At 45.9% G+C, this 20,662-nt stretch overlaps 1 protein-coding gene across 1 annotated transcript in view; it reads left to right on the plus strand.

Annotated features, from left to right (window-relative positions):
- The window catches only part of TNS1 (tensin 1), a 445,218-nt gene that overhangs the window by 170,610 nt on the left and 253,946 nt on the right, over positions 1 to 20,662 (plus strand). The window contains exon 3 of the mRNA XM_084806390.1: positions 4,475 to 4,512. Within this exon, the coding sequence (XP_084662516.1) occupies positions 4,475 to 4,512 (38 nt within the window). The remainder of the gene's footprint in view (positions 1 to 4,474; positions 4,513 to 20,662) is intronic.

Here is a 20,662-nt window from a genome sequence, read left to right on the forward strand (position 1 = left end):
GGTGCAGGGAATGCTGATCAAATTTGCAGATGACACAAAATTGGGTGGGATAGCTAATACTTTGGAAGACAGAAACAAAATTCAAAGTGATCTGGATACGTATCAGATGGGGGATACGTGGCTCAACAACACTACAAGCAAGAAGGATCTTGGAATTGTTGTAGATCACAAGCTGAATATGAGCCAACAGTGTGATGTGGCTGCAAAAAAGGCAAATGCTATTTTGGGCTGCATTAATAGAAGCATAGCTTCCAAATCCTGTGAAGTACTACTCAGCACTGGTTAGGCCGCATCTGGAGTTCTGTGTTCAGTTCTGGGCACCACACTTTAAGAAGGATGCAGACAAGCTGGAGAGGGTTCAGAGGAGGGCAACAAAGATGATCAGGGGACTGGAAACAAAGTCCTATGAAGAGAGACTGAAAGAACTGGGCATGTTTAGCCTTGAGAAGAGAAGACTGAGGGGAGATATGATAGTGCTCTTCAAGTACTTGAAAGGTTGTCACAGAGAGGAAGGCCAGGATCTCTTCTCGATCATCCCAGAGTGCAGGACATGGAATCATGGGCTCAAGTTACAGGAAGCCAGATTCCGGCTGAACATCAGGAAAAACTTCCTGACTGTTAGAGCAATACGACAATGGAACCAATTACCTAGGGAGGTGGTGGGCTCCCCCAGACCGGAGGCATTCAAGATGAGCCTGGATAGCCATCTGTCAGGAATGCTCTGACTTGGATTCCTGCACTGAGCTGGGGGTTGGACTGGATGGTCTTGTAGGCTCCTTCCAACCTTATTGTTCTATGATTCTATGATCTTAAAAGGGGAGCAAAAGCAATTCATCTGGTTTTGTTCTTTCTTGGGCTGAATGACACTCAAAAATATAAATGAATTTTAATAGCCTCAGGGTGGTTGAAGATACACATGTTTTCCCCAAATCTCTTTCCTTGCCTACTTTGTTCTTAAACTAGGAGGAATGTTCATCACCTCCTGTAACGTAGGTGGAAGATTTGTTTCCCTCCACCCTGCCTCAGCTTTTCTTTCAGTTGAGAGATGAACCAGTAGAGCAGGGGATGGGCAGAAGCAGGGAGTCAAGGGTAGGCATGGTTGGGTACTGGCTGAGGGCCCACAGCTCAGCAGGGGCCCACTGACAAGAGCTCCCTGGGAGTTGCACCTCCCCTTCCACATTGCCATCTGCTTGTTCACTGGCCTCTCATTCTGGCACAGACAACAGTGAGGAGGAGGAGCAGGAGATGCCCCTGCCTGCCTGCTCCCTGGCTCTCTGCCTGCCCAGCAACGCAGGGGTAGCAATGATGAGAAAGAGGACGAGGAACAAGAGCCGCTGGGGACAATGGTGGTGAGAAGGCAGAGTCATGGATGACGGGGGCCCATTGAAGGTGTTTTGCCTAAGGACCCTCTAAAACCTGGAGCCAGCACTGGGCAGAAGATAGACTGGGATCTACTGGGAGCTGTTCGGGTAGTTTGCAATAGTTTGGCAAGGATTTCTGACTCTTAATTGTTTAACGATAGCATTACCAAAAATGACTTTCTCTAAATTAGGCCGTTGACATGAAAGCTTGGGGGAAGCAGGAGTGGACACTTATGTGGGCTCAGTTCACTTCTGGTCCTCAAAACAAATTCCTAAGCTCATAATGTGCACAGAGGCACCCTGCCTGCATTTTAATTCTGAGTGTGCATCTTTTGCATCTGGCTCTGGTTGGTGGATACTGGAGTTCTACTTATAAAAACCAAAGTAGACCTGACAAGCCTGAAATCTGCCTGCTCCTGTGGTATGGGATAGAAAGTTGGACTTGTGCTGTTGGTTCAGATTCCCACGTGACCATGTTTACCTAGCTAAGCAGCTGTGCCAGGCTTCTAGTTCCAATGTGACCAGCTTCATCTTTCAGCTATTGGGGATTGTTTGGGTTAAAATGAGAAAACAGAAAATATTATAACAATGCTCGCCCCCCCTCCCCCAATTTTAAGATGCAAGTGAATGGGAAGAGTTCATAGTCATTATGCCTGCAACCAGGAGCTAGTCTTTGGGACAAAGTCCTCCTCTTTGAGTTTTTCTACATCAGGCTGTTAATCAGCCTCATGTAGAAAAACATCTGCTTTATCTACTTTTGGTTTCGTGGCAGCATTGAGATATGAGCACTCCAGTGTGTTTCCTTTCCTGCTTTTTCTCTACATAACCTCTAGGTGGCACTGTGGTATATTTATTTATTTATTTATTTATTTATTTATTTCATTTCTTTTCATTTCATTTCATTTCATTTCTATACCGCCCAATAGCCGAAGCTCTCTGGGCGGTTCACAAAAATTATAGTATAGTGGAATAGTGCAAATACACAATAGGAAATCACACTCCCCCCCCTTTCACAATTAAATGCTGCATTTTCCCTGCTCTAAAAAAACCTAACCAAAAGTGCTGGTTAGACACAGAAGCAAAACTGGAGGTTCATCACATCATCTACAGAACCCGTAGACAACCATGAGTAGGGAATGATGAGCGCACAATAAATGCCTTGTGTAGAAAAGCCCTTTAACTCACTGTATTCACTCATTTTCTTTGAATGGAGACCACTGGGGTTGGTTGCAGGTGGTGATGACTTCCATGTCATATGTGGATGCCAAGGAAGTCACAAATGCAAAACGTTTGTTTTCTTTGGTAGAGCACGGCCAAAACATCGCACTTGACAGTTCAAATAAAAGGGTTAAGCTTTTTTTTAACGAACTCTTGGTGTAGTGCAGCCTTCCTCACCCTGGAGCCCTCCTAACTGCCAGGATTCCTGACCATTGGCTATGCTAGTTGGGGCTGATGGGAGTTGAAGTCCAAAACATCTGGAGGGCACCAGGTTGGGGGAGGCTGACAACTGTGGTTGTATCCAACATTGCACTGGCGGAAGGGAGTTCACGGAAGGTGACACCCCTGCCCCCTTCATCTCTATGTCAGTCCCCAGAGGGCCCCCGGAAGCTTCTCTTGAGGATCAGAGGACACTCCAGACTGGGGCGGGCTTTTATGTAGGAAGCTGAGGCATAGGGGGAATATCTGGAAATTGAGCAGAGATACCTGCTAAGAGTATGAACTTGAGCGCACTCCGGGAGAGAGCGCAGGACAGGAAGGCCTGGCGTGCTATGGTCCATGCGGTCACGAAGAGTCGGACACGACTGAACGACTGAACAACAACAACAACAACCTGCTAAGAGCAGGAGCTCTCTGCACGGAAGGTGCCTCTACCCGATTTTGGGGGCCCACTTTCACCCTAAGGCGTAGCTCATCTCATTCAGGAGGATCCCCCAGCCCTTACAAAAGCCTTTTTGGGAGGTCTCTGGGGGCTGCTGGGGGAAGAAGAGGGAAGAGAAGCCACTACCTGTGAACTCCTTTCTGCTGGCACGACATTGGATACAACCCTTTGTTTCATTGGCTGATATAGGAGACTCGGACTCCGGAACTGGGGCTCATAATGTCTTTAGTGATGGGCACATTGCAGCCTTGCTCCCTTCATCTGTAAAATGAGAACAATAGCGATTTACCTCACAGGGTTCTTGCGAGGATCCTGATCGCAAGGCCTTTTCCTGGCCAAAACATAGAACAGAGCGCACACGTTTTGCTGTCTTGTTGTGACAGTGACCCTTTGCAGCAAGGGTCTGAACAAAGCAAAGCAAGGTGAGATAGGACAATTGGGCCAAGGCAGCCCCTCTTTTTGTTTCATAACCTTTGATTTTGGGTAGGGGGAGGAACAATACCCCCTTCGCTTTTCCTGGTCCTGTTCCAAATCCATAGAACCGGAAAGTGACTCTGCCTCCAGAGGAGGGGAGCATAGCCTGTACATTTCCAACATTCTTGCTGGAGTTAACGACTTAGAAACATGACTCCCCCAAAGAGGGAGGAGGACTCAGCCGTGTGTGTGCGTGTGTAAAGTTTAGTCACGAAAGGGGGGGCTTCAAATAGCAAAAAAATGCAGAGCCTCAGGGCAGCCTCTGACAGCGCAGTGGGCTGGCAGGCAGCTCCAAAACAATGTGCTTAGTATTATCCCCAGGACTGGAGCTGTCGGAGTGCGCTGGCGCGCTTTGCCGTACCTGTGCAGCCTGGGCTATCTTTGGCGAGGTGCCAGCGTGCCGAGAGGCTTATATTTTTCTCCTCCCTCTGCCTTCCCTCCCTCCTGCGTGTGGTGTGTAGCTTCCCCCCCCCCCCCCCGGCGCTTCTTGCAGGAGTCTTTCAAAAAGCTTGGAAGCAGCTCCTTTTGTAACATGGTTTAGTTTTTAGTGTGGTTTTTCTTTTTTCTTTTTTTTCGGAGGGGGGATTTGCTGCTCATCTGTTCTTTCTTGTCCTGCTTCCGTTTTTCCTGGGTGAGGCCCCTTTTCTTCCCCAGTTCTCGAATGTTTTTTGGTTTGGAACGTAAGATTCTTGTTTTTAATTTCCCTCTTCTTTCACCTCCCCCCTCCAATCCCGCTCCCCGCCTTTCTGTTTCCGTACAGGTTGCAAGCTGTCCTGTCACAAGAAATGTGAAGCCAAGGTAAGAGCAACTCCTTGCTACTCCTGTTGTCTTACAACAACATTGCGGTTTGGGCTACTTTTTCCTCCTGTCTGATGTGAATCTTCTTTCAAAGTCGTTTGGATGAGGAACAGGGGGACTACTGTTGCTCTCCTTCCCTGCAATTTTTGATTATTTTAAAAAGCTGCAATTGTTGCTCAAGGTGAAATTTGCCAGGTTCCCACCAGCTCTGCAAGCTCTTACTACAAACTATCTGGTAGCACCTCTATCCTGAGTTGTTTGCAGGGAGAGCAATGTTCCTATCTTGATATGTAATTAAAAAAAATTGCAATGAATCTTAAAAAAAAAAAATCCTTTCCAGGCCGGCATTATGGCGGGTTGCCTAGGGCTTTTTTTCTTTCTTTCTTCAGAGGAGACTGCTGTATTAGCAGGAATTGTTTGCAAAAGCTTTCAAGGTGAACAATCTCTCCTCATCCATGGGCAAGGCTATAAAATAAATGCAACCGCTTGAGAATTATTCTGCCCTTGCTAACTCACGCGAGGAGCTCCCATGCCCTTTGAAGCTGTTAGGGATGCCTTGGGTGGATGAACTGAATTACAGCAGAATCCCTCTTTTTCCTGCTTTGTATGGTGAACCCATTCAGCTTGGCTCTTGACGTTCATAGGGGAGAGCGCTTTATCATTCTTATTGTGGTGCTAGTCCTCATGAACACCTTGCTGTATTATTCTCACTTCACAGACTGGGCATAAAGGCCAAGCGATAGTAAGTCGCTCAAGGGCAGCCAGTAAGTCCAGGGCTCCAGTGGAACGTAGGGCTGTCAGACTGCTCCTCCGTCTCTGTTGCGCTGTGTTGGTTCTTAGAAGCCTAGAAGACGAATGCCGGCAGTTCATGGATATGTCAGTGACATTCACAAAGTGACGAGATATTGAAGTTCTTCTGGCGCTATTCGCAGGGGTGGCAACGGTCCAAGCTGAGGCTGAAGTGGTGGTGGTAGAATGGGACAGGAGTGCCCACCAAAATCAAGCTCCCTGGCACAACCTCATGTCAGCAGAACTAGTGCCAATGGGGAATTTTACAACCCCACTGATGGATAAAGTGCCCGGGTCTATACTCCTACCCAAGCCTTTAATTGCCCTGGGATTTTTGCGTGCTTGATTAGGTACTGGTGGTTGTGGCAGTGTGTTTCTCAGGTTGTTTGTAGCCTTCCGAGTGGATTCATTATTGTGCCATAGGCATCGACAACATTCTGGGCTGGCTTGGAAGATCACAATCTGTCCATTTGCATTGAGGGGGCACGAATGTGCCTGCCCTGCCCTCCATCTTCCACATTGTCCCCAGCTCTGGTGTCTCCACGTGTCCAAATCATGGCCTCCATGCACAGACCAAACTCACATAGTCGCTTCTTGGATTTTATCTGCAAATGGTGTGATTTTGGCCTTGGCGTGTACGTTGTAATTCGTGTGCCATCCTCATGTGCATGGGCAGGCAGGGACAGCGGAAGAGAGAATGGCGTGTTGCTCCATCTAATCTGCCAGATTGGTATTGCCTGGATCTCCTGCTTCTGGGCTCTGCTGATCAAAGGTACTTCAGGTACTTGTCTTTGAATCTCTATCGCGGCCACGGTCAGGCCTATGGCTTTGACCACTCCTATTCTCCATCCTTCACTTTCTTTTCCTGAACATTCCTCCAGTTCTGTTCTGAAATGGCCACCTCCTTGCCAGGCCCCTTTGGTTTTCTCTATCCCTTTTTCCACTCTAGAAGCTAATAAGGCTGACGGCACATCTTTCATTACCTCGCTGATGTATACTGGCACATGTATCAGTGGCACTCAGTGATTCTGGGCTCCAGTTTCCTTTGCAAAGGGAAGGGCTCTAGAGTAGGGGTGGGCAAGGTCCTCCAGGCGGTTTGGCCTACAATCCCCATCAGCCCTGGCCAGTGTGGCCAATGGTGAGGGGTGATGGGAGTTTCAGGCCAAAACTTCTGGAGGGCTACATGTTCCCCATCCCTGCTATAGAGGGAGTAGTCCTAATGTTGAATGGGATGCCTTAGGAAGATGGCCTGGATATTCAGTCAGGTCTTGAACAGGGCCACTGCATCTTTGCTTGTAATCCATGTATGGAAGAGTCAGAGATTGATGTAGGGAGAAAGAAAAGGCTTGTGGAGCAGCAGTGAAAGGTGTTTGAAGATGGGGATGAGAGCAGATGTGTTCAGAATTTTTTTTCCTGAGCACTGCGCTACAAAAAATGGGTGAATGGATGCAGGTACTAGAGGATTTGTAGAAACCAAGACACAGGAGGTCTGTGTGGGAGATCAGGATCAGGATGCAGGTCAAAGCACCATTCGAGCACCATTTTTCTTGGTAGAAAGGTGGGATACAAATCAAATCAATTAATAAAATCACGATTAGGTTTGGGATGTAAGCAGATCATTTGTTACAATGGGAAATCTGAAACAGCATTGATGAACTCGACAAGGAGTTAGTGCTGGGGGAAACTAAGTCAAGGTAAGGGGAAAAAAGGTACGAATTAAAAAGCATGATCAGATCCTCAGAAGAAGCCAGTGGTGTGTTGGGTCAGGATGGAGCATGGCCATGTACCAAACCGTTGGAGTGGGGGCGATAACAGTGCTAGCGAGGAGTGGAGGTAAGAATAGTTGGCAAGATACAGAACATATGAAATCATAAACAGGTTCTCTCATCTGGGGAAGAAGAGGCATTGCGAGTGGTGCATAATCCAGTTATGGTCCTCTTTTCAGTTTTGACCTGGTGCCATTCCGTTTTAAAAGTTCAGTACAACTTCACGGGAGTTAAACAAATCACTTTTGGCCATCATATAAATATTCCTAGGGAATATATTCCACTTTGAGTATTAGTTTAATGACTTGAAAACCAGAATTTGAACTGCGATGCTGGAATGCCTGTTTTATTTCACCACTAAATCAACTGCTAATTTATATAAAGTTAGATCTCATTCCAGAGACAGAGGAAATTGGGTTTTAGATTGAATTCCAGTTATATTCTTAGCAATTCCAATCAGCTCATAAAAGTCCCCCTCCCCCCCTCCCAGTCTACTCCATCACCATAGAGCCTTCCAGGGCAAAGTCAATGGTTCAGGCAATTTTTAACCAGTAGGCATTTTCTCAGCCAAAGTAATGCACTGAATCAGCAGCCATTTTCTCTCTGATGAAATCACATGCCAATAATGCATAGCAATACGATAGTCTTATCGAGAGGGAGTAATTTATGAGAAGATTTCTCACCTTTAAAGATCCATTTCAGATTCTTATCAGATTTGTAAAGGGATTGCTTCTGCCCAGGTGAGCCTCTGATATGGTGCAATTGGCTAGCTGTGGTGTATAAAGTGACTACATCACAGACAGCAAACAGGTCAGAATGCTGTCATGTTAGGAGTTAAGGCCCAGCTTGGTTCAGGTGATCAGTGATTTAGCACACTGCAGACATTATGCACATAAAGGCACAATCCTATGGGGATAGGCAGCCGCCTCCAAACTCAGAGGCGACCGCCTATCCAATGCAAGGCAGGAGAAGCATGGAGGGGATTGTTCCCTCTGTGCTTCTCCTGCCCTGCATTTGCAGCTAGACAGCCGATTTTGGCTGCCCCACTCTCCTTTTCCAAGCAAGGCAGCAAGGAAGGGGGGGAAGGTCGGTTCTCAGGGAACTGACCTCAGAGTACAGGCTCTGAGCCGAGGTTGGTTCCCAGAAACCCATAAATCCTATGGCCATCTAGCTGCTCACTAGCAGCCATAGGATTGCTCCCTCCATCTATATGAGTAAATTCTGTCATGGTAATGACATACAACATCCAGGGTGACTGCCTTCAGTCTGGAGAAGTGGTGCTGTGCAGTGTTTTGTAATGAGATAGATAGCACAATATATGATAACTGTACTGGCTGAAGTGTTCATGGAAAGAAAAGTAAAATAATTTAGGCAGCATTAAAAACATTGAAGCAGTGTCCTCAGAAAATACTCCATTAGGCTCAACCATGACCCAGGTCTCATTTTTCCTTCATTAAGTTAGTCCCATTTCTGCATCAGTTTACATTTTTTTTAAGTGCATGAAAATACGTACAAATTTTTATGTACATTTATCTAAATATACCCATTTTTGTGCACACGTTTCTAAATATACACATTTTTGCATGCGATTTCCCCTATAATGCAGTTTTGTGTGCATTTCTCCCTGTTGTACATTTTTGTGTGCACATTTCCCCCTGTTATATGCATTTTTTTGTGTGCATTTTTGATTTGCAAATTGCACTGCAAAATTTGGGAAAGTGTGAATATCACCATATCATGGCATTGTGTGTAGGTTCAGAAAGTGCACATTTGTTAAGTTCGCTTTAAAATGCGAACCCAACTAATTTCTTACCCATCCCTACCCAAATCACAAAGGCATCATGACATGTTCACATAGTGGCCAATCAGCTGATAACCAGGAAAACAGAAGCAGGACATGAGCGCAACATCATCCTCCCACCCATGTTCTGCAGCAACTGGTCTACATAGGCTCACTGCCTCTGGTTCTGGAGGTAGCACATAGCCATCAAGACTAGTAGCCACTGGTAGCCTTTTCCTCCAGGAATGTGTCTAACCCCCCTTTAAAGCCAGCCAAATTGGTGGCCTTCGCTACATCCTGTGGTAGCAAGTTCCATAGTTTAACTATGCACTGTGTGAAGAGGTACCGTCCTGAATCTCCCACCAGCTTCATGGGATGACTGCGTGTTCTAGTATTATGTGAGAGGGAGAAAAATGTCTCCCTATCCACATTCTGCACACCATGCATGATTTTGTAGACCTCTATCTTGTCTCCCCTTACCCTCCTTTTTTCCAAGCTAAACAATCCCAGCTGTTGTAACCTTCTCTCATAGGGGAGATGCTCCAGCCCCTGCCCAAGAGACTGAGTACAAGGTAGAGGTAGGGGCTGATCCTCAACATATTAAACAAACCCTTCGAAGCAAATTTTCAGCATCAAGAGCAAGCTCTTCCCCACTGCTCTGGCAGCCAATTCATCCCCCTATCTCTTTCTCGCTCGTTCGGGATCATCACCCATCATCACCCTAATCATACACATGCTCCCTCTCAACATTTATCATCATCATCGTCATCATCATCATTTAAATGGGAGGGGTATGCACCGCAGCAGGCACCAAGAAAGGTGCCGGGGGGGGGTGCATTGGAGCCCACGGAAACCACATGGCCCACCCCTGAGTTAGATCCTTCTGTCATTGGGTGGTGGTGGGGGTAGGACAGTGTGCTTTCCTCTTATCTCTGCTTAGGCAAATGCCCCAAGCAGCTGAGGCGGGGTTGGGGAACAATTGCTTAGGCTTGACACACACTCCTGCCAACAACCAGGTCCAAACGAAAAAGAGAAGCTTTATTAGGAGTTGAAATCGGGGACAAAGGGAAAAGCAGAAAGATAATTTTAAAAAACAAAGCAAACATTAAGACCCTTACTCTGCTATGCTAAGACTCTGGGAAGAGAACGTTCACAGTCGCACCACGTAGGGGTCACCTGGGTAGATTCAGCGCACAGCACCCTCGGACGGTCAAAGGAGGAGACAAAGGAGTAGGGAGCCGTATTCTGTATTTATTCTGTTTTGCCAGAGTGGTCAGGGATGACAGGGCGACATGCTCCAGCAATCAGATGAGTTGCACATAGGCAGGAAGACAGCCTTATCATCTCTAGGAGCTAGGCGATGTGGCATGCAAGGCGTTGATGAAACAGGAGGTTGCTTGGCCTACACCTGGTTCACTTGACAAGTCAAAGGAGCTCTCCACCTGTGTATGTGACAGTGCTGGGAAGTGTGTGCATTGCTCACCTTGGAGGAATGGAGGCTGGATGTGGGCTGGGGATGCTTTAGTTTTAAAGGGACATTCACTCAAATGGCAGAGTGGTGCCACAGGTAGCTTTACCTAACTTGCCAAGAGTTGGGAAAGCTGACAAAGCTCTTATGCGCCAAAGTGGCATTTCCATCTTCGCTTTGGGGGGGCTTTCTGAAACATACCAAGGACAGGGTGGATTCAGGTTCACTGAACCAGCGGTTCTTTGTGTGTGCGCATCATGAGCCTCTGTTCACACACCAAGCTGCCCCATAAACATGAATGTAGCTCAGTGGTAGAGCACATGCTTTGCATGCAGAAGGCCCCCATTCACTTAAAGAGGGATGGCAGCACTGTGGCTATGAAGGGAGGTGCACGCAGCGTCGTCCCTTCCGTTGAAGTGTATGGGGAGCCTGCTTGTTCAGGAACTCCGTGAGTGTACTGAAGGGTATGCAGAGCTCTGGATTGGGGATAGGAGCCACACGGTGTAATTCTTTGCATTTGGTCGATACTGTTGGTAGCTTGTGCACTCTGTATCTAAAAACATACCACATCTTGGGTTGTGTTCAACTGCCAGAGTTTTTTAGTGCTAAAATTAATGCCTCATTAAAAGGGGGGGGGGCAAAATGTATGTGATATTGAACATGTGGTCTGGCGCTATGTTCTCTCTCTTTCTCTCTCTCTCTCCTGGGTTCCCTGGTTAGGTTTGGGATGGTGTCACAATGCTAGAGGGAGATGACTCCTTCCTCCTGTGCCATGGTCCCAATGAACACCCTCCCCTCAAGCTGCTATTTGGCATGGGAAGGAAGGTCCTGTTGGTGTCATTTTATGGTGAACCCTGGAAAGTTGTACAAAAGATTTTTTTTTCTGCAAAAGTCCATCGTGCTATGGACTGTCTACAAGAGGATTCATGTGTTTAAGGTGTGAGGTGTTTTTTTTTTAAATGTCCTAAATCTGACCCCAAAATGTAATGAATAGTCCAGCAAGTTCAGGAGCGAAGCATCATTATCATTCTCTCTAATAGCGAACTTGTGTGGCTGAGTGCCAACAGGACTGGAGCCAAAGCAGGGCCACTGGGAAACAAGAGGTGAGGCATCAGCATGCTCAGGTGAACCCTGAGGTATGTAGAAATTCAAAACATTAATTAATCCCAAAGAAGGCAAAAAAAAAAAAAGGGAACTCCAAAAGAGTGTTGTTGTTGTTCAGTCGTTAACTCTTTGTGACCCCATGGATCATAGCACGCCAGGCCTTCCTGTCCTCCGCTCTCTCCCGGAGCGTGCTCAAGTTCATATTCATTGCATCGGTGATGCTATCTAGCCATCCCCTCTGCCATCCCCTTGTCCTCTTGCCTTCAATCTTTCCCAGCATCGGGGTCTTTTCCAGTGAGTTTTCCCAAAAGAGTGTAATGGCAACTAAATGTACTCAGTGGCCTCCAGGAAAACCCCTTGAAAACCAGGGCCTTGGTAAATTGGCCTGTTTGAGCCCCTTATAGCTTATAGTATCCTAGAAGAGGGCATGACTAGCTGGCAGGAACCCTGGATTGGACCATTCCTGCAAGGAGGTGAGGTTACACTGCGTCATCTTGTGGCAGGTCCCGCTTGTGTTATATGCATTGTAAATGAATTAAAATGGGCAGAACTTGGAAAACATGCTGCCTGGGACAGCAAGGAACAATATTTTGGGTGCTGAAGTTAAGAGTGCTGAGGTGAATACAGTCTTAGTCTCATTTAAGGGGTTGATTTTGGCCTTTGGAAGCCAGACGTTGATTTAAGGAGTTGTTTTTGGCCTTTGGAAGACAGAAGTGGCCTCCCCTCCATCATATATATTGGCATTGTTCCTCTGAGCAGGGCTGGCATCAAGGGTACTGACAAGAGGTCCCTGGAGCTGCTCCTGCTCGTCACCATGGCAACCTGCTTGTTCACCTGGCTCTTGCTCTGGCCCAGGCAACGGTGTTGGTGGTGAGAAGGAGGAGCAGGAGGTGCCGCGGCCTCCCTGCTCCCTGGCTCTCTGCTTGTCAAGCAAGCAAGTGGTAGCAACGATGAGAAAGAGCAGGACGAGCAAGAGCAGCTGGTGACGGTGGTGGTGAGAAGGTAAGACTCATGGAAGGATGGTGGCCACTGAGGGTGTCTTGCCCAAGGGCCCTCCAAACCCTGGAGCTGGCACTGCCTCTGAGCATTATCAGCGGTGAATTTGAAACTGGAAAATTCCCTCAGAATAGAAGTTTCATAACACAAACCAGGCAATGCTCTCAAAACAGAGTTTTAGAGCTGCCTGCCTGTGACCAGATCTTGTACTGGAAGTGTCAGCATTTGGAAGATGAAAATGTGTATATGCTGAGGAAATTTGGCAGGAATGTTTAACAAGGATGTTCTGGCTTCTCTCTCTCTGTCAGAGACACATGCTAACATTTGTTTCCTTTCTACGTTTGTGCTTGTTGTTGTATAACAAATGACCCCAGTTTCAGTGTCACCAAGTCTAAGTGTTTGTTGAAAAAATAAAGCACCCCCTCCCAAATCACAAATTTGGGGAAAAAGTGACATGTAAGATAGATCTTTGACCCCTCTCTTGAGATCTGTACATTAGGACTGTTTTCCTTCATGGAAAACCACCTTTCCCTAACCTGGTTCCCCCCAGATGTTTTGGACTTCAACACCCATCAGCCCCTGACAGCATGGCCAATTGTCAGGAATGCTTGGAGTTATAGTCCAAAATACCTGGAGGACACCTGGTTAGGGAAGGCTGATATGGGAGTGGGGAATAGTATACACAGTGTGCATTTTTGTTGCGTGTATACTTTTTGGGAAGCTGCATTTGGTGGTGGATTCCCAGCAAGCTCACAACTTATCAAATAGACCCATGCGATGTTTACGCAATGGTAAAGTATACCCTCCCCCAACATTGTTATAGTCCATGTAGGGAAAATGTTGAGTGTGAAGCAGCCAATGTGTGGGCAGCTATTTTCAGCAACTTTGCTGATAGTCCTTGGCTACTTTTAGGATATGATCCTGTGGTCGCTAAGAGGGCCTGCCAGGGGCCATAGGTGGAGCCAGCCCAAGACATTTTGCTGCCTGAGGCAAAGGACAAGCTGGCGCCCCCCCCCCCATTCCACGTACAACAGCAGACTGGCCTGGCACATGAATCTGTCTTCCACATTAATGATGGGATATTTTCCGCCGAACCTGAAGGCAGCAGGCTAACTTAGGGGGCGCAGAGTAGGCTGCAAGGCACACAGCTCTCTCCTTGAACACCTTGCTGCTGCCTCCCAGCATCTGCCAGCTGAGGTGACTGCCTCACCCTGGCCACAGGGTTTTGAGGATTCCCTCGGGGTCTGCCCTCGGAGGGGAGGTTCACTTTTGAGGGGGGAGGTTCACTTGGGGTCTGCCCTCAGAGGGGAGGTTCACTTTTGAATGCTTTTGCTTCCCTGCCGCTGCTGCCCCCGATGGCAGAGAGGGAAAAATGGAGGATGTGCTTCAGGGGCGGACTGGGAGAGTCTGTGGATCCTACAGCCTTTCCATTTCCCCAATATGCCCCTGGCATGGGGAAAACTACTTAGCAAGTCAAGAAATAAGGGCAAAAAAATACAATCAAGGCCAAGAAGAAAGGAGAAAGCCAGCTCTCACACCTGCCCTGCTGGCATGAGCTCAGGAGAGGAATGTAGCCCAGTGGTAGAGCATGTGCCTTGCATGCAGAAGGTCCTGGGTTCAATCCCCAACATCTCCAGTTAGGACTAGGAAAAAATCCTGCCTGAAACCCTGGAGAGCCGCTGCCAGCCAGTGTTGGCAATACTGGGCTAGATGACTCAGGATAAGGCAGCTCCCTCTGTTCCTAGGACATAGGAAGTGGTGATTCACCTGCCTCTTCCACCCCTCCCCTCCCCCTGCCTGTGTTGGATTGTTTTGCCTGAAATTTTTTAGTGAAACATATAGAAGACAAAGAGAACTGTGATGATTATGTGTTTCAAGTATTTCCTTGGGATGTTGTGCTAGAAAGATTAATCCTGAGTATCCTCCCACCGCCCAGCTATATCGCTTCTTATGGCCCTTCTGAACCAGGTGTGACGCTCTTTTTCCTAACCTCATATTTTTCACAAGGATCCCTTAGGTGACTATTCTGTATTTGTCAATGGCAAATCCCAAGAGAAAGATTCATATTCCTTCCTATGACTCATGGCCCAGTCCCATGAAGTCAAGTAGGTTTTCTAATATTGTCATGTATGCTGGTCACATTCTTGAAAGATTTGGACACTTTCGTGTCATGTTTTATGAGCGATTGGGGTTTTTGCACAAGTTTTGTTCTGCGGAAAATTATAGTTGGCCTCTTGTAAAACTCATCCTGCTTATTTTAGGCTAGAGACAGACGATGGCTTTTTCAGAGATTTGAAGGTGGTTTGAAAGCCTGCTCACTGCCTGTGCTGTATATACTTATCCCACTCTCGCCTCTGGTAAACACGCTTGACAGATTTTTGTATTATGTCAAAAACCTTGAAAAGCTGTTGGTCCAGGGGTGATGGTAGAGCAAAATAAGTATTTGTGTAAAGCAGGGGTGGGCAGAAAGTAGATCTCTGGATGTTTTGGACTTCAACTCCCAGCTTTCCTGACCATTGGTGTTTTTGGCAGGATCTTCTGGGAGTTGAAGTCCAAAACATCCAGAGATCTACCTTTTAACCGCCTCTGGTGTATACCATGTGAAGTGAAGTATTGTGTGCTTGGTCCTCTACTACCTTTAACTAATAAGCTGAGGAGCTGAACCCTTGCAGAGATCCCTGATTCGATTTAGCAATTCTCCTTTCAGACTGACTACTGGGTTGCCTCAGTTGCCAGTGATACTAGGTAGAAAACCTCAGTGAAGAATTATTATTTAGCACTCTGAAAGAAACTGACTAGAACAGATAGAGAACACCTTCTCAGGTGAGAAAGTGGTCTCCATCTGTTCTAGTCAGTTTCTAGTACAATATGTGGTGAGTGACCAGGTGAGGTGATGCTGATCAAGGATGTAGCCTGGTATCTTAGGTGGGAATTGTGTTCAACAAGGGGTTTTCTCAATGTGTTATTATTATTACACAGTGGCTGGTACAGCTGGTTCCCAATGCAGCCATAGGAAACATAATTCATCACCCTGGTCAGCCGTGTTCATAGGAGGTAATAGAATGTTGAATCAAGGGAGGTAATATACATGTTGAACGTGTATAAATGCTTCCCTTGGGCTTACAGCAGCCTTTCCCAACCTGGCACCCTTCAGATGTGTTGGACTGCAACTCCCACTGTCCCCCAGTGAGCATGGCCATACTGGGTGAGGATGTGGGGAGTTGCAGTCCAACACATCTGAAGGGTGCCAGGTTGGGCAAGACTGGGTTAAAGCATCAGATAGAAGGCTAGCTAAGCTTGGCTTTCATTAGCATGGGCTTTACTGACTATGCATGGAAACCCAGTGAGGTCCAAACACCAGGCACCAACCTTATCATTTTTCTGGTGCCAGGTTAAGACTTTGGTTTACTCCCAAGCATTTGATGGCATATGATGGGCTTCTTAATTTTGTTGTTTTATCAGGTTGAGCTATTTTATTGTTAATTGTTTTTAATTTACATTTTAAATAGTTTTGAATTTTTGTATGTTTTACTTTGTATTGTTAAACGCCTTGTGCCTTTTCTGAGAAAGGTGTCTAATAAGGTGAAAGATAAATAATATTATTAACAACAGCAACAACAACTTCTGACAGGGGCTTAGATCCAGAAGTGGCTGCTAGGCCAGGCATAATTTTAGCATTGGCCACTCAAGAGAGGTACAATGTACAGATCTGGGAATGCATCTGCCAGAGCACACCTTGAAAAGGATTTTCCTTTGTCAAACCATATTGATTAGGTTCGCACAATACGCTAACCCACACTTACTGACTGAGTGTGGGTTGTTGTAGAACCATAGGTTGTTTGTTGAACCATGGTTTAGCGTGTTGTCTGAACACAGGACTTTTTCCACAGGGTGGCTTGTTAACCATGCAGTGTGGGTTATTTTTCTCAAACAAGCCACTGTGAGAACCCATGGTTTGTTGTTGGGTTGTTCAGCGTGGTTAACCAGCCACACTGCATGGTTCACAAGCCACCCTGCAGAAAGTGTCCTGGGTTCAGACAACGCGTTAACCCACAGTTCAGAACAACCCACACTCAACCACTGAGTATGGGTTAGCGTGTTACGTGAACCCAGCCATTGTTTGTCAGTACCCACCATGTGGACCAGTGCCATCACATGGCATCAAAGCCAACGTGGGGATGGTTTGCTATGGTAAAGCTATTTTTGCGGCATCTCTGCTGGCTGTAACCTGTGCTCTGGCTCTGTCAAATCCTCACATTAAGTCATTTTTGGGTACAGCTGTGAACCAAAGCTAATTTGAACAAAAACAAAGATATTTCAATTAAGAGTTAAGGCAAATCTGACTGTATGCCCCCAGGCCCAAACAGTCCATTAACTTAATGCATTTTTAACTCAATGGCTGTGTTATGCTTCCAGCATCTAGCCATTATTCATGCTTTGATTTACTCCCATGATCATTCCAGTCTTAGAAATAAGTCCCATCGATTTCAGTGGAACGTGCTTCTTGGTAAGTGGCTTAGGATCACAGCTCTTCGCATACATTCTATCAAGCCCACCCTTTTTGTTTTGGAATAGTGAGAACTTCTGTTGGTTGTATCTGTGTTTATGTCTCTGAAGACACAACTGAAAATGCAGCCTACAAAAGAAAAATAGATTTAAAAAATGCTTGTGCCTTATATAATATTGTCACACTTGTTAGGCTGCTAACTGGGACCAGGCACAGCAGGATGACATCCTGCTGGTGCTTAACCAGATGCACTGGCTCCTGGTCTGTTTTCCAGGCACAATTCAAAGTGCTTACTTTCAAAGGCCTATGGGGCTTGGGACTGAGGTACCTGAAGGATTGCCTGCCTCCATATTAGCCTGCCCACATCTTAAGATCTTCTTTGGATACTTTCCTCCAGGTGTCCCTGCCATCTGAAGACAGGTAGCTTGTAACATGCCAGAGAGCCTTCTCAGGAATAGCACCCTGCTTGTGGAATTATCTCCCCAGGGAGATTTGCCTGGCACCTACTTTGTTATTTATGTATTTTTGATGCCAGTTGAAACCCTGTTTATTTTACCAGGCCTTTTGATAGTTTTACTCCAGCTGAAACTGGATTTATGCTATTTTTAAAATGCTTGTGTTTACTATATATAACAAGGTTAGTCTTTTTATGTAATTCATTGATATTGGTAAACTGCCCTGGGTGAAAAATCATTGTGAAGGGTATACATTTTTTAATCATGAAATTATATTTTATTTTTGAAATATGGTTAACAAAATAAAGGCAACAAAAAGAACAAGACCAACATACATAATAATAAATCAAAATAATTAAGAATCAAAGGCATTCACTAATTATAAATCTTGGTCTTTAACTGATATGCATGTGGATAGGGTATACATTTTATAATAAATGGGATAAAAGAAACTCTACACCTACACAACGCCTTGTAGGACTACCTTAGATCTAAACAAAAGAGCTGAATTCTTCTGGTCCTGGTCTTCAATTGTCCAGGTACAATTAAGGATGTGCGAATCAACAAAATACTAACTTGTTGAGCCTCTGTCTATTCCTCCTCAAAACTCATTCTGACTCATGTTTCTATCAGACTGCAAGCTTAGGTTTTTTCTTTTCCCATGAAAAATTGTGCATTTTCCCAAATGCATCAGTTGTGCATATTTTTGAAATGTACACCTTTTCTCTCATTTATTAAAGCATGTTTTTGTGTATTTTTCAAAAGTTCCTCATTTTTCATGTGCCTTTCCAAGTGTACACATTCTCTAGGCATGCTTTTTTGGTTGTTGTTCCATGCTTTGCAAGCTTGGAAATGTACACTCTTTAACTGCAGATAGCATTTGGCTCCACATTTGGTTCTGGGGGGTGTGAACTAGGTAAATTCTGCTCAAAAACGAACTGAACTGAAACAAATTTCTGACACATTGCTAGGTATAGTGCACTCAAGTTGCTGGGTTGAGCCCACAGCCCTCTCTTTTATAGAAAGTTAGAGACTGCCTGCTCTCGCCAGTATGACCTATCCTACTTCTTGTTCTATTGACTCTTGCTACGATGGCTCCTGGCAATTCCTTATTGCTTTCAGTGGTTGCTGTTATACCATGGCCAAAATCTACTGTAATGTACAGGTAAGGACCAGTTCTTCAGTTATGGCCACCACACAGAAGCAGCTGGAACTACTTTTTGATGTGGTGGCAGCTCCACAAAGGAGGCACACAATTTTTAAAGTAGCTCACTGCATGCCACACCCTAATCATGTGGAGAAAGTCAACAGCACCACCAGACATGGCCAGGAAAATGCAGTGCAGGCACAGAAAGACTCACTTTCTCCAATCCATGTAGTCAGAAGCTGTCATATAGCGTGGCTGTTACACTGAGCTGCCACTGCGAGGAACAGTTTCCAGTGGATTCTGCATGGTGGCTGTTAACTTAAGAATCACCCATTAGGAAAACCGCCTGAAAGTAGGGGTGGGTGAGAAATTTGCTCAGTTGAGGTTTGTTTTGCTTATAGATTTGCCTGATCTGCATTTCCCAGAACTGAACACAGAAACAGCTGCAAGTTGCAGTCAGAAATCTGTACGTTTCTGAGCTTGTGATGCATTCTGCAAAACAAAGAAAAATGAATCTGGCAACATGCACACATTTTAAAAATGTGCAAAAGCGCTGCATGCACTTCTGCAGTGCACGCAAACATGCTTTGGTCAATGGGTCCATTAATGTGCCCATTGGAAAAATGTGCACGAACATACACAATGATTTTTTTTTTCTGTAAAAAAGCAAACAAACTCAAATGGAACTGGCAAGAAACGGACACGGAGTTGGGAAAAGGAGGATGTTCGCAGAAACACACCTGATCGAGTTGCCCAACCCTACCTGAGACATGAGAATATCATCTATATTTATTTAGCACTAGCAGCGCACATGGAGGTTTACAGAATGACATAACAAAATGTCTCTGTCTCAAAGAGCTTACAGTTTAAATTTTGACAGAAGACAAAAAGGAGTTGTTGTTGTTCAGTCGTTCAGTCGTGTCCGACTCTTCATGACCCCATGGACCATAGCACGCCAGGCCTTCCTGTCCTGCGCTCTCTCCCGGAGCGTGCTCAAGTTCATATTCATTGCATTGGTGATGCTATCTAGCCATCTCATCCTCTGCCGTCCCCTTCTCCTTTTGCCTTCAGTCTTTCCCAGCATCAGGGTCTTTTCCAGAGAGTTTTCTCTTCGCATTAGGTGGCCAAAATATTTCAGCTTCAGCTTCAGTATCTGTCCTTCCAATGAGCAGTCAGGGTTGATTTCCTTTAGGATTGACTGATTTGACCTCCTTGCAGTCCAGGGGACTCGTTAAGAGTCTTCTCCAGCACCACAGTTCGAAAGCATCAATTCTTCGGCGCTCAGCCTTCCTTATAGTCCAGCTCTCACAGCCATACATTACTACTGGGAAAACCATAGCTTTGATTAGACGGACCTTTGTCGGCAAGGTGATGTCTCTGCTTCTTACTGTGCTGTCTCGGTTTGCCATAGCTTTCCTCCCAAGGAGCAAGCGCCTTTTAATTTCATGGCTACAGTCACCGTCTGCGGTGATCTTGGAGCCCAAGAAAATAAAAATTGTCACAGCTTCCATTTCTTCCCCTTCTATACGCCAGGAAGTGATGGGGCCAGATGCCATGATCTTAGTTTTTTTAATGTTGAGTTTCAAACCAGCTTTTGCACTCTCCTCTTTCCCCCTCAACAAGAGGCTGTTTAGATCCTCTTTGCTTTCTGCCATTAGGGTGGTATCATCTGCATATCGGAGGTTGTTGATAATTCTCCCGGCAATCTTAATTCCGACCTGTGATTCATCCAACCCAGCGTTTCTCATGATGTACTCTGCATATAAGTTAAATAAGCAGGGTGACAATATGCAGCCTTGTTGTACTCCTTTCCCAATTTTGAACCACTCGGTTGTTCCATGTCTGGTTCTTACTGTTGCTTCTTGACCCTCGTACAGGTTTCTCAGGAGACAGGTAAGGTGGTCTGGTATTCCCATCACTTTAAGTATTTGCCACAGCTTGTTGTGATCCACACAAAGGCTTTAGTGTAGTCAATGAAGCAGAAATAGACGTTTTCCTGGAATTCTCTTGCTTTCTCCATGATCCAGCGAATGTTGGCGATTTGATCTCTAGTTCCTCTGCCTCTTCGAAACCCTGCTTGTACTTCCAGTAGTTCTCGGTTTGCATACTGCTGAAGGTTAGCTTGTAGGATTTTGAGC

Source organism: Heloderma suspectum, chromosome 1 (genome assembly GCF_057233095.1).
Source record: "Heloderma suspectum isolate Gila_16-S chromosome 1, 16-S_ref, whole genome shotgun sequence".
Taxonomy (NCBI): Eukaryota; Metazoa; Chordata; class Lepidosauria; order Squamata; family Helodermatidae; genus Heloderma; species Heloderma suspectum.